This window comes from Nelumbo nucifera, chromosome 4 (genome assembly GCF_055504915.1).
Source record: "Nelumbo nucifera cultivar China Antique chromosome 4, China Antique-T2T, whole genome shotgun sequence".
NCBI lineage: Eukaryota > Viridiplantae > Streptophyta > Magnoliopsida > Proteales > Nelumbonaceae > Nelumbo > Nelumbo nucifera.
Genome location: NC_142652.1, coordinates 58,649,045 through 58,675,631, shown reverse-complemented (window position 1 = coordinate 58,675,631; position 26,587 = coordinate 58,649,045). Strand labels below are relative to the sequence as shown.

The 26,587-nt window shown below is 40.2% G+C and overlaps 1 protein-coding gene across 1 annotated transcript; it reads right to left on the bottom strand.

Moving 5' to 3' along the window:
- Positions 1–1,893: 1,893 nt before the first annotated feature.
- Positions 1,894–26,122, bottom strand: MED6 (RNA polymerase transcriptional regulation mediator-like protein). The gene is made up of 5 exons (XM_088903568.1): positions 25,310–26,122; positions 12,915–13,089; positions 5,343–5,412; positions 4,588–4,697; positions 1,894–2,265 (listed from the first exon to the last, which is right to left on the bottom strand). Exons 1-5 carry the CDS (start codon positions 25,564–25,566, stop codon positions 2,110–2,112), a joined length of 768 nt encoding a protein of 255 aa, XP_088759694.1. The 5' UTR covers positions 25,567–26,122; the 3' UTR covers positions 1,894–2,109.
- Between the last annotated feature and the right edge of the window lie 465 nt (positions 26,123–26,587).

The window sequence follows — 26,587 nt, the reverse complement described above, 5'->3', positions numbered from 1 at the left end:
ACGATATTATGATTCAAAGAGGCAAGACATTTAGCTTAAAATATTTTTAAGTTTCAAGAATTATGCCAAGACATATCTAGAAAGGGTATTGACCTTCAAAAATGGCCACATTCCCCAACTTTTAATATTTAGCTTATCAGTGGTTTCAAAAATCGATAGGTATATTTAGGTTGCATTTGGCATTCCTTATTTTAAGGATTTATCTCCTTTTGGCATTTAAAATGCCCTTACAAACAATGAGTTTTTAACTATAAAAAGAAGATAAATTCTTAAAATAAGGAATGCCAAATGCAGCTTTAGACACCAATATATATCAATACTTTGAACCTTGCTTCCTTGTTTATTAACACCGGTGAATCCACTATTGTGGGGTATCACATAAAATCAGATGGATACGTTTCCTTTGGTCTAGCATTGATAGAGTTTACAAAGGGAAACCTGGAATAGCAATGGCATGTCTAAATATACCCTATTGAACTTTCAAACGTTCAAGTTTTTCAAAAACTGTCATTGTTGTTCTGCTTCTTTTCCTTTTCCTTTTCCTTTGTTTCTTTCATTCTTTCTTCTTCTTCTTCTTCCTTCCTCTCTTCTCCATCACTGCATACACCACCGAACGAGAGCAAGGGCACACACCTTTTTTCCTGTTTCTCCCTCTCTCTTTCTCTCTCCCTTCTTCATCTTCTCCTTTTCCTTTTTCCTTTTTTCCCTTCCCTCTTTTCTTCCTCCCTCCTTGTCGCTGCTAAGCTCAGTGAACAGAAAAAACTCACCCTTCTCTCTTTTCTGCATTCCTCCCTGCTTTGCCGCTAGTAAGGTCGCCAAACATCACTGAACAGAATTTCTTTTCAACATCAATGCCAAGTTTCCTTGGTTTTCATAAAACCAAATTAAATATACCCAAGGTTCAAAATTTTGATATGCATTGGGACGTATCGTATTGTGGGCTTCCCAATACGCCCCTACAGGGGTGTTTCAGGGTCTAACCCAGTTCAGGGGGTAGACGGGGCCTTAAACCAACCCATCTGAACCAGGTTAAAAAAAGGGAAGCGAGTCTTGATACAGTCCGATACACCCCTATCAGCGTATCAGACTCTATCAATATTTTGAACCTTGGATATACCCATTTCCTTTTTATAAATCCACTTTATAAACTTTCTCTCTTACCTTGATTAGTGTGTTACTTGCAAAAATTAATCAGAACTGAATGCTCCACATTTCTTTTATTCATCTTCCCGTTTTTTTTTTTTTTTTGGGGGTGGGGGGGGGCGGGGGTCACAGAACAGAGAAGAATAAGAAGAAAGAAGAGAGAGATTTGTAGTGCGATAAGAGCGGCATTGGTCATTTCCGGAAGACGACATTATTGACAGTTCTCAATGGTGGTAAAATTGAGATTAAGAGAAAATCTAATATTTTCTATTGACATGTTATGTAAGACCAGATTAGAAGGCATATATAAGTAGCTTTTGAGACTAAAGGCCCGTTCATTTTTTGGATTTTGAAAAGAAGAAAAATTGGCAAATGAGATTTTGGTTCCCATTGACCAAGATACTCGTTTTCTTTCTCAATTTTATGTAGTCCATAAAAAATTTATTTTCCTTGAATATTCACTAAACAATTCTCTAAAACCGTACACAAGAAATTCCCTAGAAATAAGGATATTTGGACTTGGCTTTGCGCTAGAAACTGACGCGGGGTTGTGAATACAGGAGCATTATCTTGAAATCCACTCTCCGAATCAACAATTTTCAATATTCAAAAGTTGAAACTGCTCAAGCCGGAAGCTGTTAAGTGCCCTTTTCCATAATACGTTGGAATTAATGGACAAATTGCAATGCATCGAAAGGGAGTCGAATCAATGTTATAGACGCACTATAAACCCCGCTTCTCAAGTAGTACTGGACATATGAATTGCCATTCCCCCACTTTTAAAGTTGAAAAGAGTAAAATTGCACAATTCTGTAAACCATTACAATGACGATACTTTAAAATTATGAAAGCATACAACACATTTTCAGGAAAAAGGCATACAACACATTTATTACTAGGATTAGTTTTACTTTTGCCACCCAGTTGGCGTCATCTCTCAACTACTGTTCTCTTGGCTTCCATGTCCTAAAATTTCATCCTTTTAGAAGGGCCTTGATCAATAATAGGGTCAAGAGGAGGAAGTTGTGGCTCTTGCTGTGTTTCAGGGCCTTTCTCTGTTTCAGGTGCTACTGAGGGAGCATAGCCTTCTGGAAATGCTGGTGGCGGAGGGGTAGGTGGGAGCTGCACAATTGAATGAATGTACTTTTTCAGTAAAATTTTACAGAATGACAAATTCTGTAGAGCATCTAAATGGGGGAAAATAACTTAATCTTGCCAATAAAGAATGAGTCTTAACAAACCGTTCAATGTGCTTGCATGTGACAACTATAGATTATGTTCTACAACCACAAGTGACTGAATAATTAATTTGGATTTTAACCAATCAGAGACAAAATCAACAACACAAAATAATAACCAATACTTTTCAAGAGTCAGAAAATTGCAAGCATCTACTCCCCAAGACGTGCAAATTAAATTCTGTTTCATTTGATTATCCAATTCTCAAAATGAAAGTATAGAGGAGCTACCAAGAAATAATCATATGCATGAAATACTTCATCACATTAGTTATATGCTAATCAGACCCTAGTTCTTCAAAGTCAGGCACTGATAATCAGACCCTAATCCTTCCTTGTATGCTCTTTCAGACTTGAAAAATGAACCAATTTCTTCTTTCTTAGTCCCTTCAGCTTCCACTTCGGGCTTTGGTTGGAACCTTGGCCTGCATAGGGCAATTAGGGATACGGACTTGGATAGCCTGGTAGCTCTGCTAGCCTCCCTTGAGAGTGTCTTCCTAAACCCTGCTAAGAAAGACACCAGATTTTGGACCCTTTCTAGCTCTGGTACCTTTTCTTGTGCTTCTTTCTTTGAAACCTTAGCTCAGCCTCCTACCCCCCTAGGGTTGTCCTTTCCAGTTAAGGAAATTTGGAGCAAACCTATTCCTCCTCGGGTGGGGTTTTTTTGTTGGGAAATTTTCCTGGAAAGAATCAACACTTTTTACTCCAAAGAAAGAGACCCAACTATTGTCTACTTCCTAATAGATGTGCTCTTTGTAAAGCTGATGGGGAATCTGGCTACCACCTCATGGTCTCTTGTAAGGTTGCTAAATCTGTTTGAGAGTGGGTTTGCTCCCATTTTGGGTGTTCTCATGGTCTCTTGTAAGGTTGCTAAATCTGTTTGAGAGTGGGTTTTCTTCCGTTTTGGGTGTTCTTGGTATCCTCCGGAGACTGTCCAAGGTTTGTTTTCTCCTTTTTTCAGTTGGCCTAAGAAGCGAGGGAAGACTATGTGGAGGTGTATTAGGGCAGCGGTTTGCTGGTCTTTGTGGGAAGAAAGAAACTCACGCATATTTTCCAACAAAGAAAAAACTTTGGAAAATTTGTTAGATCGAATCCTTATAAGAGCGGTCCACTGGCTAAAATCTTTGGAGTTGTTTTCAGATTGTCCTATGGATGACTTGCTAAGAAATTGGAAAGAGATTGCTTTCACTGCTAGATGCAAGAGAACTCTTTGTCCGTTTTGGTCCCCTCCCCCCTCGGGCTTTATAAAGCTGAATTTTGATGGCAGCAGTGTAAGGAATCCAGGGCCCTCTGGGATTGGAGGAGTCTTCAGGAATGAGGAAGGGATTGTTACTGCTTTATTCTCTGGCCCTATTGGAGAAGGTGATCTCTTAGGGCTGAGATCCTTGCAACGCTTGAAGGGATTCGAAGAGCAAAAGATTTAAATATTAGCCATTTGATTCTGGAAGGTGACTCGAAGGTGGTGGTTAATTGGTTGAAGACAAAGGACAGTGGTTTGTGGAACTTTAACAATGAGAAAAAACAATTCTTATGGCTGGGTAGGGACATTGAGATTCAGTACAGCTGGGTGAAGAGGAGTGCAAACTCATTTGCGGATGGGTTGGCCAAGCAAGACGTGAATAGGGAGGCTGTATTTTGGGCTAGTGTTTAATTTTCTTTGCATTCCCTGTGTTTTCTGTTTTTGGGGAGCTAAGTTATTTTATCTCCCTTTGTATTCTTTTCCCTCTCTTCTCTTAATTTAATGAAGTTGATGTTATTGATAAAAAAAAAAAATAATGTGATATCCATATCAGATATTTTTAATGCAAATTCTGCATCCATACCAATGTCTATGCCATATCTTTACCATATCATGTAAGGTCATATTTTCTTTTTCTTGAGGCGTTATCTGGAAATGTTTAGATAAACCTTAAAACTAACATGGCCTGACTTGATGGCTATCCATGGTAACAAGCCCTTCACGGTTCACGCATCTAATGGAAAATGAATCTAAGCTTCGTTAGTACGTTAAGATTGTAACAGGAATCCATTTTCAGGGTAGGATCTGACAGAATAAATTACTAAAATGTGATAAAAGATAACAGGTCTTCCTGGAATGATGTTCAAGTAGTCATCAATTTCATAATATCCTCTTTTTTTTTTTGTGTTGTATAAATGATCTTTACAATATAGGAATTCAATGTAATAGATAGCAAATTCACGATACCTTTCGCTGTAGTGATGCAAGAATGTGGTCTATTCTTTTGACATCCTTATAGTCAATTGTCTCCTTTGCAGCCTTTGGTTCTACAACTGTACTTTCATTTTTTGTGTCAACTGCATTTCAAGCAATATAAAATTACCATTTGAAAGGGTTAAAAGTAAAAAGATACACAAGGTGTATCAGAAAAAATAAATTGATATCATTTATTGATCTATAAGATGCATGTACAATCTAAAAGCAATCCTATATGCATCACATACAAATATGGCCTGACATGATGTTTCACAAGTGAGCAAATCCACCATCAGTCATTAAAAAGAAAGTTAAATAATCTATCCACTTACAACATTCTTACATATAAGAATTGAGAAAACAAAATAGAAATATGACATTATAATATTCTATTTTGTATAACTAGAATAACGATATTGATAATAAATAGAGTTAGCAAATGGGCTGGGTTGGTTTGGCACTCGGAGAAACGCCCAACCTGTAACTGAACCTATGCCAAACCAAACCTGCAAAACAGAAAAGGAAACAAAAAATAAATGGAAGAGAATGAGTGAAGAAAGAATGGCTTATGCCAATGACAGCTCATAGTATATGGCCTACATTTACTATGTATACCCATGCCTATTACTCGGTGAGAATGAGCAATCAAAAGGATTAAACTTTAGCATTCCCCTTGGAGATTGATCTGAGGGGTGGCATACACCCCACTGAACTAGAAAAAGTGTAAAACTTTAGCATTCAGATACCATATCCAATTTTCTCCAACTTTGAGGCAGCAGTTGTGAAAGCCTTCAAAATATGATAAAGAGCCCGTCCCTGCCACATGGATAAGTGAACAAGATGAAAATAGAGATCCCAACATATTTAAAATGCATGTTTGTTTAACAATTGGCTCAATTGAGAAAATTTGACCTTGATATTTTTTATCCAAGGAAAATTACAAGATGGAATTTCAAAATATATTTGATTTAGAAATAAATCTATTTGTTTTAGAAAAGCAGTCAGATAAGATCCACCATGTATAGAGGAAATAAATAGTTTAGTATAGAGCTTATGAGGTCAGTAAAATAATACAAGTGGTTATCTAAATGGCTCTTTATTGGATAGAACGTAAATGGTTCTTTATTGGATAGACCGCCTAATTCAGGAACAACATTGCAGTTGGCAGAAACCCCCATAGTCCAAGTTCTATAGCCTGCATACCTTTTTCCTATTGTCTATGAAAAACTTATTCCCAAAGCAATAATTATCATATCGGATGATTCTATTAAATCAAATAAGAACCTAATATGCAAAAAATGATAATGATAGTTGTGTAGCTTTATATAACAGAAACATCATCAATATCCAGTACTTAGATGACAGAAAGGAAAAGGAAAAATAAGGCAGATCATAATGTCCTTTAAACACATGTTACTAGAAGTTAACAAAGTCTACTTTTTTTTTTTTTGATCAATAACACTTTCATTAATTCATCAGTAGAAAATTTACAAGTAGAAGACAAACACACTTATCTTCCAAGAGTCACAAAGAACTTCAAGAAAGGAAAGAAGAAAATACAAAGATACAAGGACACTAACATTACAACTTAGCCCAAAACAAGGAATCCCTTTCTGCCCCTTGTTTTGCTAAACCGTTAGCTAGGGAATTAGCTGATCTCTTAATCCAACATGTCTTAATTTCCATCTCCCGCACCAGCCATTTGAATTTCCTCTTCTCATTGTAATACTTCCAAAGATCATTTTGTTCTTTGGTCAGCCACCCTATCACCACCTCTGAATCCCCTTCAATTATAAGTTTCTTGATGTTCAATTCCTTAGCTTTCCGGGCTCCTTCCATAACTGCACATATCTCAGTCACAAAGAACTTCAAGAAAGGAAAGAAGAAAATACAAAGATACAAGGACACTAACATTACAACTTAGCCCAAAACAAGGAATCCCTTTCTGCCCCTTGTTTTGCTAAACCGTCAGCTAAGGAATTAGCTGATCTCTTAATCCAGCATGTCTTAATTTCCATCTCCCGCACCAGCCATTTGAATTTCCTCTTCTCATTGTTATACTTCCAAAGATCATTTTGTTCTTTGGTCAGCCACCCTATCACCACCTCTGAATCCCCTTCAATTATAAGTTTCTTGATGTTCAATTCCTTAGCTTTCTGGGCTCCTTCCATAACTGCACATATCTCAGCTCTAAGGGAGTCACCCACTCCAATTGGGCCTGAGAACATAGCAGAGATGACCCCATTTTCATCTCTAAAAACACCCCCGATCCCTGATTGTCCCGGGTTTCCCCTACTGCATCCATCAAAGTTTAATTTCAAGAATCCACTAGGTGGGGGGGTCCAAGCCACACTCATTACTGACTTGATCTGCGTGCAACTTGCAATTTCACCCCACTTCCTCAACATGTCATCCACAATGTAATATGTGAATATTTCCAGAGATTTCAGCCACTGTACCGCCCTAAATTGTATGATAGCCCTCAAATCTGCTGTCCCTCTCTGAGTTTCTGAGAATATCCTGGAGTTCCTTTCTTCCCACAGTGTCCAACATACTGCAGCCCTTAGCCCTCTCCACATTGTCCTTCCCCTTTTTAATTGCCACCTGAAGGAGGGGGCGAAAAGGCCCTGCATGTCTGATGGGGGATTCCAGCTGCACCCAAATAAGGAGAAAGCCCAATCCCATAATGACCTCGCGAAGTGGCACGACACCATTAGGTGAAAACCAGTCTCCCCATCTGCTTTACACAGAACACACCACTGAGGTGACAAGCAAGTATTGGGTCTCTTCTTTTGGAGTAGATCACCAGTGTTGATTCTTTCCAGATAGGCTTCCCAACAAAAACTACCAACCCTAGGAGGTATAGCTCTGCACCAAACCTCACCAACAGGAAAAGGGGACAGGGTAGGACTGGTGGACCGACTTAAGACTTTGAAGAACGAAGCACAAGAGAAAATGCCATTGGGGTTAGGTGTCCAAATTCTAGAATCCGCCCTAGTGGGGTCTAAGACAACGTTATCAAGAAGTGCAAGAAGGCTCGAAATACAATCGAAGTCTGAATCCCTCAAATCCCTTCTTAGACCCAAGTTCCACCCAATCCCAGAAGTGGAAGAGGACAGGGTGGTGAAAGACGAGATCGGCTCATTTTTCAAATCAGAAAGAGCGTACAAAGACGGTTGTTGGGACATGTGGCAGGTTGTTGGGACCCAAACGCTCCCCCCGAACCCAACTATGGGAGTGGAGCAGACCACCACCCATCAGCAGTTCACAAGGAGACAGAAAGGATACGCGACAGAGCCCCAGAGTTAGTTACACTCAGAGTTGGTTACTCTGTAGCCAGAGGATATTCCCTCCATGATATCTTCCAGAGTTAGTTACCCTGCAATCAGAGGATATTCCCTCTATGATTACACCTGTAGGCCAGCTATATAAGGCCATAATCATATAATAAAAGGTGTGAATGAATATCCCTTCGTTTTCTCTCTCTGAGTCCAGCCTCTTCCTACCTTCCCTCCTCTTCTTCCCCTTCATCTTCTGTTTCAGAATGTTAAGCCACCCTCGAAGGGACTTCCGAGGTGAGCGGTAACTCATCAAGTTGGTATCAGAGCCCAGGTTATCCAGATCGCAGGCCAGCTATGCCGCAAACACGTTCCTTTACCATGGATGAACGAACTCAGGGAGAACTCAAAGTGGTTGTCTCTAGCATCGCCTCTCAACAACAATCTGGCGAGACTAGTCACCCAGCAGGGGCGGAAGCCTCTGCTTCCAACAGCCAAAGAACTGGGTATTACCCCACCGGAAAAGTCACTAAGATCAACTTTCCCAACTATTCCGGTGGAGATACCATTCCTTGGATCTTTAGAGCAAAAAGATTTTTCGAGTACCACGAAACTCCTGCACACCAGCGCGTCTCCATCGCTTCCATTCACCTAGAAGGAGACGCGATTCTATGGCTCCAGTGGTATCGTCAAAACCATCCTCAGGTAACTTGGGCGGAGTTCACTAAAGCTCTGTGCATCCGTTTTGGGCCGACGACGTTCGTGGATTACAACAAACTCCTCACTCGGTTAAAGCAGACTGGGACGGTAGCAGACTACCAGCTCGAGTTCGAGAGAATGTCGACCAGGGTACATGGATGGCAGCAAGCTGTCCTACCCAAATGTGAGGGTTACCCAACGGGCCGATCAGCAACCCATGAAACAAGTTGGGGATTCTCAGAAGCCCATTTTGCCCAGGCCCACTATGCCCTTCAAACGCCTCTCATGGGCTGAGATGCAGGCCCGACGCGAGAAGGGCCTCTGTTACAACCGTGGTGACAAGTTTGGGTCGAGCCATAAGTGTCGGGTCCAGCGAGTGCTTCTCCTTCAGACAGAGGAAGAGTCGGAAGGGACAGAACCAGAGCACATAGAAGACTGTGAACTGATATCAGACGAACCAGAACCTGTCGGAGCCGAGATCTCCTTACACGCTCTCATGGGCCTCAACCCTCTTCAGTCCATGCGAGTAGAAGGAAGATTGGTTGGCCGGTCTGTGATGATCTTGATTGATAGTGGCTCTACCCTGAATTTCATCACTTGCCGTTTGGCAAAGCAACTAGGTATGACTATGCAACCCACTCCTCTCTTTTCGATCCATGTGGCTAATGGGAGTCAAATGTTATGTGATGGTGTATGTAAGAAGGAAAAGATCCTCATACAGGGCCATAATTTCGTGGTAGATCTCCACCCATTATAATTCTCGGGGGCCGATATTATTTTGGGAGTTCATTGGTTACGTGGCCTAGGTCCTACACTTTGTGATTGGGCCAAAATGACAATGGATTTTTACTAGGATGGTTAGACTTGTCATTTACAAGGGGTGCGGCCCCCTAGTCCCCAAGGTGATACTTTAGCTTCCATGATACGGGCCTCCAAGGATGCTGGACAGCCCTTATTTATGCACTTAGGCATTCAGCCCACAGTCCCAATTTTAAACAATCAGGGTTGTAACCAACCCACGGAAGCCCAACACGAGACCTTACGATCGATACTCGATCAGTTTGGTGACATATTCAAGGAACCAAACCAATTACCTCCACCCCGGGCTCATGACCATCAGATACCCCTCTTACCAGATTCCAAACCGGCCAATGTGAGGCCATATAGATACCCTTATTTCCAGAAGATGGAAATTGAGAAGGCAGTAGAAGAGCTATTGGACAAAGGGCATATACAGACCAACACCAGCCCTTTTTCATCCTCTGTACTCCTAGTGAAGAAGGATGGTAGTTGGCGTTTTTGCGTAGATTACCGGGCCCTGAATCAAATTGCAGTGAAGGACAAGTTTCCGATACCCCTCATTGATGAACTGCTGGACGAGTTAGGGGAAGCACAAGTGTTCTCCAAACTAGACCTGCGGTCCGGGTTCACCAGACTGACATCCACAAGACAGCCTTTAGAACCCACGACGGCCATTATGAGTTTCTGGTTATGTCGTTTGGACTCACCAACCCCCTCCACCTTTCAGGCCTTCATGAATGACATCTTCAGGCCATTCCTAAGGCGATTTATTCTGGTGTTTTTCGATGGCATTCTGGTTTACAGCAGGGATTGGGACACCCATATGGAACATCTGAAACTTACCCTCACAACTCTAAGGGAGCACCAATTACATGCCAAAATGACAAAGTGTTCCTTTGGACAAAGACAGATTTAGTACTTAGGCCATGTGGTTGCAGCAAGGCGGGTCATGGCAGACCCAGAAAAGATAGATGCCATCCAAAAGTGGCCCAAGCCCACTACTGTAAAGGCTCTCAGAAGTTTTCTTGGGCTTACCGGTTATTATAGGCACTTCATTAAGGGGTATGGGCTTATGGCCGCCCCTCTAACGCGTCTGTTAAAGAAGGAATCTTTCGGTTGGGCTGATGATGCCCAACGGGCCTTTGAAGACTTGAAGATAGAAGTTTCTAGTCCTCTAGTTCTCACTCTTTCGAACTTCTCTCAGCCCTTTGAAATAGAGTGTGATGCCTCGGGTGTAGGGGTAGGGGCCGTCCTGATGTAGAAAGGGCAGCCCATTGCTTATTTCAGCAAGGCTCTCTCAGCAACTCACCAAAATCAGTCCACTTATGTCAAGGAAATGATGGATGTGGTAATGGCAGTACAGAAATGGTGTACATACCTATTGGGACGCCAATTTATTATAAGGACAGACCAACGAAGTTTGAAGTACATAGCAGAACAAAGGGTGCACACCCTGGAGCAGCAAAAATGGCTTAGTAAACTGATGAGATTTGACTACCACATAGAGTATAAGCTTGGGCCCGCAAACCGAGTAGCTGATGCCTTATCACGGGTAGAAGAGCTAGCCCGACTGAACTGCTCTCAGCCCAGTTTTCCCTTGTTTGAAGCTATACGGCAAGAAGCCAGGTCTGATCTGCAGCTACAGGACATTAGGGATAAGTGGAGACGTGACCCTTCCCAGGTTGCGGGTTACCAAATTGTAGGACCTGATCTTTTCTTTAGGGGCAGGTTTGTGGTTGTTCCAAATTCTGCCCACAAAACTGAACTGCTAAGGTTGTTTCATGATTCCGCGTTGGGGGGACATTCAGGGGTGCTACGGACCCTAAAGAGGCTCAGCAGCCACTACCATTGGGTAGGAATGCACAAGGATGTGTTGCACTATGTATCCGAATGCCAAACCTGCCAACAGCAGAAATACTCCTCACAATCTCCCGCGGGCCTTCTCCAACCCCTCAAGACTCCAGAGCAAGTGTGAAGACCTTTCCATGGACTTCATCACGGGACTTCCCCGTTCTGCAGGGAAGGAGGTTATCATGGTAGTGGTTGACCGTCTCACCAAGTACAACCATTTCTCTGCAATGCCTCACCCTTACACTGCAGAAATGGTGGCCGACATCTTCATACGGGACGTCGCAAAACTGCATGGAACACCAAGATCCATTGTCTCAGACCGTGACCCTGCCTTCCCGAGTTCATTCTGGAAGGAATACTTCCGATTGCAAGGAACCCAACTGCACCCATCCACAAGTTATCACCCGCAAACTGATGGACAGACTGAAGTTCTTAATCGATGCTTAGAAGCCTACCTTAGATGCTTCATAGGGGAGAAGCCTAAACAGTGGGCCCACTGGCTATCGTGGGCAAAATACTGGTACAACTCGACTTATCAGTCGACAGCAGGAATGACACCCTTCAAGGCTCTATATGGCAGAGAACCCCCTCCCATATTACCTTATGAATATGGGTCGTCCAAGGTGGCAGAAGTAGAGACCCGCCTACTAGCAAGAGACGAGATCCTTAGACTGCTTAAGACCAACTTGACAAAAGCCCAACAACGAATGAAGGTCCGCTATGACTCTCACCACCGCCCATAGAGTTTCAGGTGGGTGATTTTGTCTACCTTAAGCTCCAACCTTACCGCCAGGTCTCAATGGTAAGACGGGCTTGGCACAAGCTAGCTCCCAGGTATTATGGGCCCTATAAGGTGCTGGAGAGAGTGGGCCTTGTTGCTTACAGATTGGACCTCCCTACTACCTCAAAGCTTCATCCGGTGTTTCACATCTCACTTCTCAAGAAAGCTGTGGGAAATCATACTCCTATCTCATCCAACTTACCCCAGTTCACTGAGAAAGGGGACATTTACACAGAGCCTATCAGAATTGTGGATTTCCGTTGGGTTCGACGAGGTGGGCAGGTTGTGCCAGAAGCCAAGGTAGAATGGGTCGGGCTGCCTCTAGAAGATGCCACTTGGGAACCTTATCTAAGGCTGAACGAGAGGTTTCCAAACCTAGACTTTGAGGGCAAGGTCAATGCTAAGGAGGGAGGAATTGTTGGGACCCAAACACTCCCCCCGAACCCAACTATGGGAGTGGAGCAGACCACCACCCATCAGCAGTTCACAAGGAGACAGAAAGGACACGCGACAGAGCCCCAGAGTTAGTTACACTCAGAGTTGGTTACTCTGCAGCCAGAGGATATTCCCTCCATGATATCTTCCAGAGTTAGTTACCCTGCAATTAGAGGATATTCCCTCTATGATAAACACCTGTAGGCCAGCTATATAAGGCCATAATCATATAATAAAAGGTGAGAATGAATATCCCTTTGTTTTCTCTCTCTGAGTCCAGCCTCTTCCTACCTTCCCTCCTCTTCTTCCCCTTCATCTTCTGTTTCAGGAGGTTAAGCCACCCTCGAAGGGGCTTCCGAGGTGAGTGGTAACTCATCACAGGTACACTTATAAACGCCCATATCCAAACAGATTATTTTTTTATCAATCATATAAACTAGTAGCAGATTCAGGCTGAAGAAAAAATTACTTACAATTCGAGATGCAAACACATTGCAAAGCTGTGGTGCTTGGTAAATGGAACCATCTAAAATATAGTAAGTGAGCATGGGTGTGACTTTCTCAGGACTATCTCTCTTCTGCTTCCGTATTACAAAGAGATGGGGCTCCATAACCTCATTCAGCATATACTCAGTACCTGTCATTTTCCTGTATAACAGAATAGACATTATATTTGGTCAAAGAAATGGGTGACATATGTGGCTGATCTTCTTAGTCATTTGGTTTCTCAAAAACTGGAATAACGAAAGTTCATTTTTGACTGGAATAATGAACTTTTTGTGAATAAAAGATCATTCATTTCATGTGTCATGGGTTTGTTCCATTAAATTACCCCTTAGGTCACATTAGTATTATGTATATGAAGCCACATAATTATTGCAATATGGACTTAAATGTTTAGAACTAGTTGATAAACTTGAGGAATTTATCCTGACAAGGTTGTCATTTTCACACTACCCAAGTAGCGGAGTAGTGGGTCTTAGATGCTTAGGTTGTGACCTAAGGTGTGAAAATGCGTGTTCATAAGAAACATTGAACTGGACCAAACCCAATATCCTTCTGGACTTTGTGATAGGTGGAACAATTGGTTGTTGCATTTAATCTCTAGATTTGATATTGGTATCAAGCTAAGTATCAGACTTGTCTATCTTTGATATATCAACCAGTGACGTCCTTTTGGCGTCAAATACTTGGGTATGTTGGGGTATTCAAGAATGCTCTATACAACTTCCTATGATAGATACCTGAATCTACCGATGGTAAGGTTACACAAATCTTCCATAAAATCCATTAGAGGTGGAGGTTGGACACCATGTCATATAGAGTAAGAGGGAAAAAGTCCTTCCCCATATGTGGTGTTGAGTATTATTGGCAAAGAGATTAATTGTAAGTTATTTTCTGGGCTGATTTAACTTAATAATCACATAATGGGCTAAATGAATTGAACTTGGGCCTTTAGGATGGTAAGGTCCCAAGTATGTAAGTGTCCACTTATTAGGCTGATTAACTAAAGCCCATAATAGATATGGACAAATTGGCCACATGGGTGAATTGCTTTAATGGTTGGTTCACTCATTAGTAGTGGGTCCCATGCCATACAAACTGGTTAAAGAGGCATAGTCAAACTACCAACAAGAAAGTCAAAGATGGTTACAAGATTTGACTAGGATACTTAACTAGAAAAGGTTCTAGTATTTGGGCTGAATTAAGAGAGCAATGTTGTCTCTTAGATTATCCAAATTATGTTAGAAAACTTATATGGATTAGGATGGGACTCTTTGCAGCCTTTCCATGCCTATAAAAGGACATCAATAAGAGGGGATTGAAGTGTGCATTCTTTCTCCCTAAATAGCTGAATTTGCCCATGTCTACGGTTTTGGAACCCCATTCAACCAGACATTATGAGCATCCACTAGAGAGTAAAAGTTGCACCATTTTCAACCTATTTCAGTCTTTCTTGGGAGCATCAAAGCTTAGGTGTGAACTACCACTTCAATTTCTGCACTTGTGGACATTAAAGATCAGGTACTATACTCATCCCATATCCAAAGATTTGGCCTTGCATGGTTCAAGAGACCCAAACAATCCAAGAGAAAAATTTGTTCTTTTATGTGATTTTAGCACTAGAGTTTAATAAACATTTTGAATTTTACCTTCTAATTGTTGGGATTTTTTGCATACAATGATCATCTTTCAGTGGTATCAGAACATGGTTTGATTTAGGTAATCAAACCATGCTGGGTAAATTGTTTGGATGCCCAAAATTTAATTTTTCCTGCGATTCAATTTGGGTGATTTCACTAGTTTAATTGTTTTGAGAGTGTGAATGTTGCACACTCGAGGGGTGTGTGATCTAAACCAATTAGAGTTCCTAATTGCTTAATTATCTTGTGATCATGATGATATGATCAAAGTTTAACTGCTAGAATGATTTCTATCTCTATCATTGAGTTATGAATATTTGTTTATGGACAGAAAGGATGATAGCCAGTTTCCCATATTTTGTAATTTATTCTTTTTCCTTTAGTTTTCCCTTGTAAGCATTAGAATTATGTTTTATTTTATTTTTTTTATTGGAAGACCTTGGAGCTGAAGCTTGCAAGAGGAAAAACATGAAGGAGATCAAAGGTTTGATGTGTACAAGATGGAGATCTTGAAGTGGCACATGGAAGGAGCACCATAGCCTATTTGGCCATGGCTATTTGTAGTTGTGGATGTGTGTTTTATTTTGGCTCCATTTGGCAAGTCTTTTTAGAAAGATCTTCCAGAAGCCCAGGTGGCCAAAAGACATATTGAGCTTTTGGGATCTTATCTTTAAAGACAAAGACCGTTTGGTAAGCAGCTTGATCTACCAGCCTTTTAAAAATGTGTTGCAATCTATCACACAGAAAGACCAGAAAGCTTCATTTGAAGTTTCTTGAAATTCGGTGTTTTTGGGTCTTTCCACGCATGCGTCTTCTCATCTTTCCAGCTTTTGGTTACCAAACAGAAAAAGACCGATTTTCAGTCTTTCAGGCTTGCCGAAAGACTTGCCAAATGCCACCTTTGTTAATTTATTGCGGTTTGTGCATGTTAGACATTTTAGATCACACTTCATGATTTACATGAAGTTACAACACAACAAACTCCAAATTAAGGCTAGGTTTGCACCTAATATGGATGGCAGATTCAAATTGTCATAGTGACAATTTGTTGCAGCCATTAGAATCACATAATCATGTGATTCTCCATATCTTCTGTAAGGGGTTTGAGGTGCTGAAACCTCAGGAAAATCAGGCCCAATTTGAGGCCCAACTTAATTGAAGTAGCATAATTGGCTCATCCTATGCTGTCCACGTTTTGGGCTGAATTGCATTGTGCAATTGGGCCCAACATATGGGCCGAATGCAAGTCATAATTCATAAATGGCTATGACATAATTTTTGTTTTGGGCTCATTATGTTAAAATGTTAATTGGATTGAGCCCATTTAGTTTTATAATTTGCTATGCGGATTCAATTGTTGAACTTGCTGAATTATTTAATTTGCCACATGGGGCCATAAGCAATTTGGCCATGTTAAGACAATCATATGACTCTCCTTTGTGTCATGGGTAGATAGATGCACATCATCCCCATATAATTTTGACAATCATATGACTCTCCTGGATCCCACCCTAGGAGAGATCCTCACATTACATTTTTCCCATTGGACCAATTAGAGATCTAACTTTATGAAAGTTAATGGTAGTCAATAAGGTTAACCCTAGACTTGGGTTTTGATTGATAAGTTCCCTCATAAAACTATAAGAGCAAGGATAGGGAATATGTTTATGAAACTATCTCTAAAGGCCTTCCATCAATAGTGTGGAAATGTGTGAATTTGGTGAATAGAGATGCACCCTAAAATGGGGCTATCTACTTGATCACTAATGCTCTTAGAATATTTCATTGGATGATAAAATGGAAGACTCTCTCACAGTACCTTAGGGTCTCTGATTAGAAGGGTCTAACCTGCAAATAGCAATGGACCTTGTCTAATAGAGGCCGTGGTGAAACAGTCCAGTAAATTAGTGTGGTTGCTGCCATATTAATTCTTTTGGGCATTGTTATTAGTCTTTATGGGCCTTGCTGGACCTTTTTTAGCTGTTGTTATTGCCTGTTAAGTAATGATTTGGGCGGCAAGGGCATAGATGTCATTGTAGTTCTTTAATGATAGAAACATATAAATAATAAATCTGGGTGGCAGAAACATATTAGATCTGCTCCCTTTCTCTTCTCTTCCTCTCTTCTTTCTTCTGGTTTTCTTGTTGAAACTGCACCAGAATACTGGGCGACTGTGAACAGAACCAGCCATCTTGGTATCAGAACAAGGTTTAGGGCCTGCTAGGGTTCCCATGTAGGCTTGTTCCAGCCGGCTACATGAGGATATACTAAGGCTGGATATTTCTGTCTGTTTTGCCTGATTCTTGGAGGTTTGTTGGAGAAATTTTTGCTGCCCAAGATCTGCAATCTTGGAGATCAACAATAAGCAGGAAGAATCAGAGTTCTTTGGATCAGATTAAGGTTTAGGAGCTATATCTTGAATTGGTACTGGCGCTTAGTGGTTTCTGAGTAGAGAATAGTTCATTTTTGAGATCGACAACTTGTAGGAAGTGATTGGGTTCTTTTGGAAGGAGGGGCTGAGTCTTTTTTGGTTTTCTCTAGGCTGGTTCTAGGTTCTCTACTGAAAACAGTTCAGTTCTAGGGTTTAAGACTTATCCCAATTACTTCTACTATTTTTTATTTCTCTACTAGGCTGTTAAGGGAGTATTTCAGACTTGTAGTTTGTATTGGATTGCTGCACATTCTCTGTTTCAGTCACCTTCTTAAGTATCTGTGAGATTTTTTTTTTTGAAGAATCAATAAGAATTCATTAAAAGAAAAGGTTACATCCTAACACCCTTGGTTGTCTAGATGACACACCAAATACATCAAGTACATACTTCTAGTACATGCTCAAAGCATTAAACTGAAAAGGCTTCTACATTACAAGGCTGTAAGTCAAGGGTATTCCAGAAATTTTCCAATAAATCAGCTTTGGAGACTTGATCAAAATCTGGGAGACTGAGAATCCACCCTGATATCAGATTGGACACTGTAGGTACTATGCATTCTATGTTGTTTGTCCTGTTCTTGAAAACTCTTTATTTCTCTCCCTCCAAATAGACCAACATACTGCGAAAGGAACACAGCTCCAAATAATCCTGGCTTTCTTACTTCCTCTAAGGTTTGACAAAAATTTTGAATTTTACCTTCTCTAATTGCTGATATTTTTGCACACATTTTTTTATCAATACTCAGAAGAAGATTTCATTAAATTAATTAATGAGGCACACAAGTAGCTGTGAAGGTTACATATAGACGCCAACTGTCCAACCCTCAAAATTACAATTGAGCCCAAAACATAGAGTGTCTATGTACCCCTTGTTTGGCTAAACTATCCACCAAACCATTGGCCTGTGAAGATATATCTTGATGTATATTATTAGTATAGCCCTTGTTGTACAGTATTCTTATTATTTTATTTGTTCTTTTTATCTTTCAGCCCTATAAGGGCATTATTGTAACTGTACATATCTTTTAATATAAAAGGGGCTCTTTGGGGTGGGGGTTGACTATTCTTGACACCCTAAATCTGCTCGCTCTCTCTCTCTTGTCCTCAGTTCGATTCACATGGTATCAGAGCAGGTTGCTCTCTGATCCACTTCTTTTTTTCTTGATCAGTTGAGAACTATTATCATTGCTGATTGGTTCTGGACTGTTTTGATCTTTCCAGGAACCATTTCTCTGTATTCTGCGCATCTAGTAAGAGAGATTTCATTAGATCTCTCTCGTTTTACATCAGTTTGCAGAAAGATTTGAAAGGAAGTGTCGCCTAGCCCTCCTCAGCATATTCTGAATTTCTCATTGAGATCTGTGAAGTTTTGAGAGAGATCTATACATCTCTTCTGGGCGGTTGTGTCCAAACTTTCCTTTTCTAGACTGTGTATCCAGTTTTCTCCTATTGCTGGATCTTGGACAATCTCTAGTGATAGTAAGGGGTTTCTTTTCTCAGTTTTTGACTCTCTTGGATTTGATTACTGTTTATCTTGCTTGCTTTGGTCAGTTTTTTAATTCAGACTAGTTTTTTGGACTATTGTCGAACCCTCTCTTTGTTGTTTTATGTTATAATGGCTTCAGACAGAGGGGATATTATTCCTGTGAAGATGAATGGACAAAATTATGGGATGTGGAAATTCCATTTTGATTTTTATGTTTACGGGAAAGGTTTGGAAGGACACCTGAATGGGACTGCCACTAAACCAACTGAGACCGAGGTCAAAGCCTTACAACAATGGAAACTGGATAACGGCAAGCTTGTTTCTTAGATTCTTAGTTCTATTGATGATCATATTTTTGTACCTATGAGAAGAATGACAACAGCCTATAAAATGTATTCATATCTGGAGAAAGTTTATCAACAATCCAATATATCTATACAGCATCAAATAAAACCAAAGATATTTGCCTACAATCAAGGAGATAGAAGGATACAAGAATATTATTTAAGTTTTCTTGATTTGTGGGCTGAATACGAAATCGTCCATATTGATCCCTCGGACTCAGCAGAATGTGTGAAATATCTCCAAAAACACTTTGAGAAGAAGAAGGTAACTCAATTTTTTATGAGGCTTAGACCTAGATATGAGATAATCAGGTCCATTATTTTGAGTAGGGGAACACTTCCAGATCTGGATTACATTTTAGGGGAGCTACTGAGGGAAGAGACTAGGCTTCTCACTACAACTGGATTTGATGGAAAGATGACTGAAATTGGGGCTGAAATAGCTTTTATTGCTCATGGAGGTAAGAAGTCAACCTCCAAGGACTTCTCCAAAACCCAATGTTATGAGTGTAAGGGTTTTGGACATATTGCCTCTCACTATAAGAAGAAAAATGTGTGCACCTATTGCAAGCAACATGGTCACATAATTCTAGATTGTTCAATCCGACCAGCTAAGGGTTCTCAGGAAAAGATTCAACCCCAGGCCTATCAGGTAACAAAGGGACAGGCAACTAACACTGTGTCCACCAAGGGTGATTCTTTAGTGAAAAGTGATTCAACTGGATCTATGGATGAAGAAAAGGTTCGGAAATTGGTATCCTATACTATTTCCTCTGCTTTCTCTGCTATTGGCTTGTTTGGTAAGTTCTTTGCATATTGTTCTTCCCCTTCACATGCTTGGATTATAGATTCAGGTGCCACCAATCACATGATAGGAGCCTACCTCCATCAACCAAATCCATCTACTGAGAATCACCATAAACACATTGTTACTGCCAATGGTGACAAGTTAGGCATTATTGGTAGTAAAGACTTATTCCTTAAACTTCCACCCACTAGATCCTTCCCTCTCTCAAAAACCCTCTTAGTACCCAACCTTACTACTAATCTGATTTTTGTTGGTCAACTTGTTGATGAAGGAAATGTTCTCACCTTTTCTCATGATGGTTGCTTGATACAGGACCGGTACACTGGAAATGTGAAAGAGAAGGGACGTAGGTTGGGCCGTCTGTTATTTTTGGAGTTCGAGAAGTCTCAATCAGAAGCATCCTCGGCTTTTCTTAGTTCTTCTATGTCTGATGCTCTGTTGAGTTATAGAAATAATGTTTGGGATTTATGGCATAAACAATTAGGTCATCCATATTCTCAAATATTGAAGTTTTTTGTTTGATTCTGGTTTAATTAAGAATAAAATTCCTCATCTTCATTCTTTTGATGTTTTTTGCATTGCTTGTTATTTGAGAAAAAGTCATGTTTTACCTTTTCTTCACACTTCTGAGCATGCCACTAAACCTTTTGAGATAATACATAGTGACGTTTGGTCTACTTCTATTACTTTATGATTGGGATACAAATACTTTGTATTGTTTATAGATGATTGTACCAAATACACTTGGATTTATTTTCTACGACACAAATCAGAGATCTTTGCGACATTTAAATTATTCCATACTATGGTGCAAACTCGCTTCATGTGTAATGTGAGTATCCTCTGTTCAGATTCAGGGGGAGAATATAGAGGCAGAGACTTCTAGGCCTACTTAAGGAGTTAAGGAATTCAATCTCAACGTAGTTGTCCAGACACTCCACAACCGAATGGTGTAGCTAAACGGAAGAATTGACATATCCTCAGTGTTGTGCGGACATTACTACAGGAATCCCACGCTCCAACTTCGTTTTGGGTAGAAGCAGCCAATACAACTGTGTATTTGATCAACTATCTTCCTTCTTCTGTTCTCGGCAATACTTCTCCCTTCCAAAAACTTTTTGGTCATCCCCTAGATTTCTCCAGTTTTCAGTTGTCTTTGTTTTGTACATCTTCCTGTTTTTGAACGTTCTAAATTAACTGCTCAGTCTGCTCTGTGTGCCTTTGTGGAATATAGTCCTGACCACAAAGGATTCTTGTGTTATGACCCTGCTAACCGTCATATTCGGATTTCACGGAATGTTGTGTTTCTTGAACATATTTCCTTCTTTATTGGAGTTGCTACATTGTCTGCTCCTTCTATCTCTGCTTTGCAGGACTTTGATTTAGATAACACTCCTACTTCCTCTACTGAGAGAGATTTTCTCGTCTTCACTCACAAGCGGCCACGTGTCCCAAATCCTGCACCTACAACCCCCCTTCCACCCAGTCTAGAGCATCCTCCTATTGAACCTCCTGTAAGTGACATTTCGCCCCAAGATCCTCCTATTTCAGATGGTAGTTCTGCTATTCCACTTCGTCGTTCTACTCGTATTTCTCGACCTCCTGATCGCTATGGTTTTCCTTCAAGCCATAGCTCCTTTTCAGTTGTACTTTCTTCCACAGATATTCCTAGCTCTTATCGCTTGGAATCTTGTGCTTGCTCCTCTAGATGCTTCTATTGTTGGAAATCGTTGGGTCTATATGATCAAAATAAAATCAAATGGTTCCCTTGATTGATATAAGGCCCGGTTAGTTGCCCAAGGATACAGTCAGGAATATGGGATTGATTATGAAGAAACTTTTGCACTAGTTGGTAAGATCACCACAGTTCGGGCTCTTCTAGCCGTATCTGCTATTCATTCCTAGACTATCTACCAATTAGACGTGAAGAATGCCTTTCTTCATGGTCAACTAAAGGAGACATTCTACATGAAGCCTCCACCTAGATATTGCAGTGATTCTTCACATGTCTATCGCCTAAAGAAATCCCTATATGGCCTGAAGCAGGCACCAGGACTTGGTATGAGCGCTTTCGAGACGTTGTTGTTGCAGCTGGGTATTGTTAGAGTTCCTCTGATTACTCTCTCTTTGTTAAGAGAAGACCCCAAGGTATCATTATTCTTACTGTTGTATGTTGATGACGTGCTTTTAACTGTGGATGATCATGATGGCATGTGTGAGTTGAAGTCCTTACTTCATAACTCCTTTCACATGAAGGACCTAGGCCCTCTTACTTATTTCTTGGGTTTGGAAGTCCATCGTAGTAGTCGAGGGTATTTCTTTTGTTAGCAAAAATATGCCTCTGATCTCGTCAAAGTAGCTAGAATTACTGATGAGAGCACGTTGATACCCCTCTAGAGCTGAATGTCAAGTTGTCTAAATCTGAAGGCCTAATTCTTCCTAATGCTACTTTGTACCGTCAACTTGTTGTCTCTCCGATCTATCTAACCATGACTGGGCCTGATATTTCACATGTTGTTCAGGTCGTTAGTCAACTTGTTTCTACCCCTCGTCAACCTCATGTGATTGTTGTTCACCGCATCATCCGTTATGTTAGAGACAACTTCTCAGGGACTGCTTTTCTCTTCCTCATCACCCATACAGTTGAGAGTTTATGTTGATGCAGATTGGGCTGGTTGTCCTGACACTCGCTAATCCATTTCTGGGTGGTGCATCTTCATGGGTGACTCTCTCATCTCTTGGAAGTGTAAGAAATGGAAAACTATCTCTATGTTTTCTACTGAAGCTGAGTATAGAGACATGTCTTCTGCCTGTAGTGAGATTGTTTGGTTGAAGTCCGTCTTCATGGATCTTGGTACTCAACTTCCTACTCCTATCCCTCCATATGCCGACAACACAAGTGCTATCAAGATTGCATCTAATCCTGTCTTCCATGAGAGGACTAAACATATCGAGGTGGACTGTAACTTTATAAGAGACCTTTTCTTTGTTGGCTCTATATCTCTTCCTCATGTAGCCTCTCACATGCAGATTGCCGACATCCTCACCAAGGCCATGACTAAGAGTCAACACCTCGTTCTTATGGGCAAACTGATGTTGATGTCTACGCATTAGTTTGAGGGGGAGTGTGAAGATATATCTTGATGTATATTATTAGTATAGCCCTTGTTGTATAGTATTATTATTTTATTTGTTCTTTTTATCTTTCAGCCCTATAAGGGCATTCTTGTAACTATACATATCTTTCATACCTTTTAATATAAAAGGGGCTCTTTGGGGTGGAGGTCCACTATTCTTGACACCCTAAATCTGCTCTCTCTCTTGTTCTCAATTCGGTTCACATGGCCAATCTACAAATCCAATTAATTTGAATCAACATATCCCTGGAGAGCCTTTTGAACCTCCCAAGATCATTCCTTAGGTGCCATCAAACTCCTTCCCTTTTCTTTAACCAATCCACAACTATTTTGGAATCACCTTCAATAATTAGCCTCTCTAGACCTAATTCCTTTGCATGCACATCACCAGATGATCATCTTTCATCCTCTTCTGCTATTATGCATCTCAATCACTAACATTAATACTGCCTGGACATAGAAATAGGAACTGGAATCCAACTTGTGTATAGGAGTCTCACTTGGCAAGATGAAAAACATGGATTTGGGGATATGTTTAAAGAAAAGCTTATTGTATTAATATGACCCATACACTAACTCTAGCGTTGTACTATAAAAGAAAGGTTTAAAATTTTTATTTTCGTTATGTAGTGGCATTCTATAGGAAAAATAGCATTCAGCATGTATATTAGCCATTAATTTATGTCAGATAAACAAAAGGAAAACATTATACAAGGGGTGATTAGGGAATCTATATTCTAGGCTCATTTGTAATTCTGGTTCTTTTCTTTTCGGGGGCTCTAGCCTCTGTTGGGGGAGTTAAGATAGTTTATCTCCCCTTCTTTGTAATTAATTATTCTTTTTAATTAATGAAAGTTTAGTTATTGATAAAAGAAAAAAAAAAGTGTCCTTTAAGAATCATTTGAGTGTCAACCAATGTTCTCAAAATCATAGGGAAATGTTTCATGGAAACATAAATACTTATGTCAGCTGCCAAAAATAAGAACTAACTGGTGTTCGAGGTTCGAAGTATTGATACACCTGATGCAAGTGAACATGCATATCAGGTGTTTCAAGTGGCTTAAAACCCATCTTTTTTATTTTTTAGTTTCTGATAGTTATAGGGGGCTTAAATTATTGTTATTTAAATCTATCAAAAAAATTATTGTTATCTAACCCCTCAAAACATCAGTTTTTTGAAAATCCTTAAAAAAAGGTGTATCAATGACCTGCCAATATAATACAATATGCCCAATACGAGGCACATCGTATCAAAGGTTTGAACCTTGCTAGTGTTTATCTTCAAATTGGTGTGTCATGTGTGAGTTTAGTGGTGAGACTATTTATCATTTACTAATCTCGTGTCAATTTGTCTGTTGTATTAGGGAATGGTTTTTTTCCCATTTTGGTTATAGATGGACTACCCTTGTTAGTTTGGACAAGCAATTTCCAAATGCTTTTAGATGGATAAAAAGAAGAGAGAGGGGAGGGTAATGTAGATATGTACAAGGGCAACTTTGATTTTGACAGTTGGGATGAAAGGAAGGACCATGTTTTCAAGGATAAGAAGAGTAAGGAAGTTATCATTGAAAATATAATGGTGAAGGTGACACATTGGATAAAAACAATGAAGGCATTTTCAGACTTTTCAGTAGATGATGTGATGAGAAATTGGGGAGAAGTGGTGGGACATGGGATCCTTGTCTAGAAAGCAAAGGGTAGCAAAGAGTTGCACTTATCCAAAACCAAGTTTTATTAAATAAAATAAAATAAAATTTTGATGACAGCAGATTCTGCAACCCAAGACTCTTAGGAATAGGAGAGTTTTTAAGGAACGAGGAAGGAAAGATTTGTGCAATGTTCTCAAGACTGATAACTGATGGCAATAGGGGGGGGGGGGGGGGTGCAAAAGGCTATGGAATGAGGGTGGAAAAGCTTGTAATTGAAGGAGATCCAAAGGTTGTGATATGTTGGTTACTGAAAACAGAGAAAGTTTTGTGGGAGTTCACAAATGAAAATTAAAAGTTCATGTAGTCCACAAGAGGCATGCAGTTTCTTATAACTTTTTTTTGATAAATGCATTTTCTTATAACTTTTTTTGATAAATGCATTTTATTATAACTTCTTCTTCTTTTCCTATAACAAAAATAGATGTCCAACCCCTATATTTTCTTAATTATCTTTTCTTTCTTCTTTTTCTTCCCATGAATATGTTGATTTTCTATATTTTAACATGAATTTTATATTTTTCTCATGAAAATTATGGATAATTATTAAGGAAATATGGTTATGGAACCTAGGGAACTACCCTAGTTGTCCAGCTTAATTAAAATGTGACTAGTTTAAAACCAAATAGATCAGAGTAGACTACAAAGAGAACTATTTAGGAAGTACGTTCAGTAATGCAAAAGTGGAATAATTCAGCAAATGAAAAAACTATGGAAATTATAAACCCTAGGTAACCAAAATGCTCAGTTTGGTAACAAACGAAGATATAGAAAATAAAATTGAGGGCATAGAAAGGATTTAAAAATCTTACGACAGATGAGAGATATCAAGTGGGTGTATAGATCGCATTCTGAGTTGTTCATTGTTGCAGCTCCAATCATAGAAAGGCGACAAAGCAAAATAATCAAAGATAAGATTCCGATCGAGAGGATACGAGTTCAACCATAGCTGATCCCTGAAGCAGATGCCAGTCATGTCGGTTCCTGGAGGTGGTGGTGGTGAAGGATTCCCATCTAAAGTGGGGTTTCCGGGCACTTGATTTGGTGGCATTAGTGGTGTCCCCTCCATTTTTTTTTTTTTTTCTAATGCTCAAATCCTCACCAAGCTACAAGTAGATTTAGTAAGTCTGCAAGTGAATGATGCTATCAATTGCACGGTCAGTCCGGGGAAATAATTCAATCACTGCTATTTGGACGGAAAAGGGCTAACAAGATTTCAGCAATGTCTTCAATAAATCCACATATCCAACTGTTTCTTACCAACCATGGCTCTCAAACACACTACCAGGTAGGTATAGGCAAGGCAACCACTCATACACCATTAGATCGGCAGAACCTGTAGATACGAACCACCAAGTCGCCAGAAATGTATTCTCAGCCAGTGAAGATTGAAAAGCTCACCGGAAATGGTTGAAACTACCAAGCATTTCCGGAGGTCCCATGCATGGCGTCACCAGCCCGACGAAGGGTAAACAGAGAGGACAAGCGAGAGAATAACAAAGAGGAAGGCGGTGATTTGTGAGTCTTACAACCTGCAAACTCGATTCCCTTCAGCGGTTGAGACGTTGAGTTGAGCCTGGTATATCTGAGGCCTAAACGGGTTTCTCAAAAGGCGACTCTTTGAAACTCGCATTCTAAAAAAAGTGAGCACACATGTATTGGGGTAAAATTGAAAAACCTCCCCTGAACTTTCTGACAATAATAAAAACCTCCTCTATATTTTAGTTAAACAAAAACTTTTCATTATTTTTAAAAAATTTGACAAAAACCTTCCTTTCGTCGATACTCATGACGGAAAACATTAAACCCATCATCAAATCTTTTCAAATACCTATGTTACCCTTTTATACGTTAATAATTTTCCTGGTGCTTGACCTATTTTATCCTTTCAAATACCTATTTTACCCTTCCTGCAACAAAAGGCACCCTCTCCCGAGTCCCAATGAAATCGAAACCATGGATCTGATCAAAAGAAGTCGTGGTCCGCCTGTCCTGTTCCTCGATTGCATTCAACGTCTACGTTCGTAATGACGCCGATCCCCTGTTCGAGCCCGTCGCCGGTCACCATTTCTTCGATGGTGGCGGCATGG

Coding starts and splice junctions, on each gene's coding strand:
- MED6 (XM_088903568.1), bottom strand. CDS start 25,566: ATGGAGGGGACACCACTAATGCCACCAAATCAAGTGCCCGGAAACCCC. Junction 5,413..12,914: donor ATGTGTTTGCATCTCGAATT/GTAAGTAATTTT, acceptor TCCATGTGGCAG/GGACGGGCTCTTTATCATAT. Junction 2,266..4,587: donor TTGCATCACTACAGCGAAAG/GTATCGTGAATT, acceptor TCAATTGTGCAG/CTCCCACCTACCCCTCCGCC.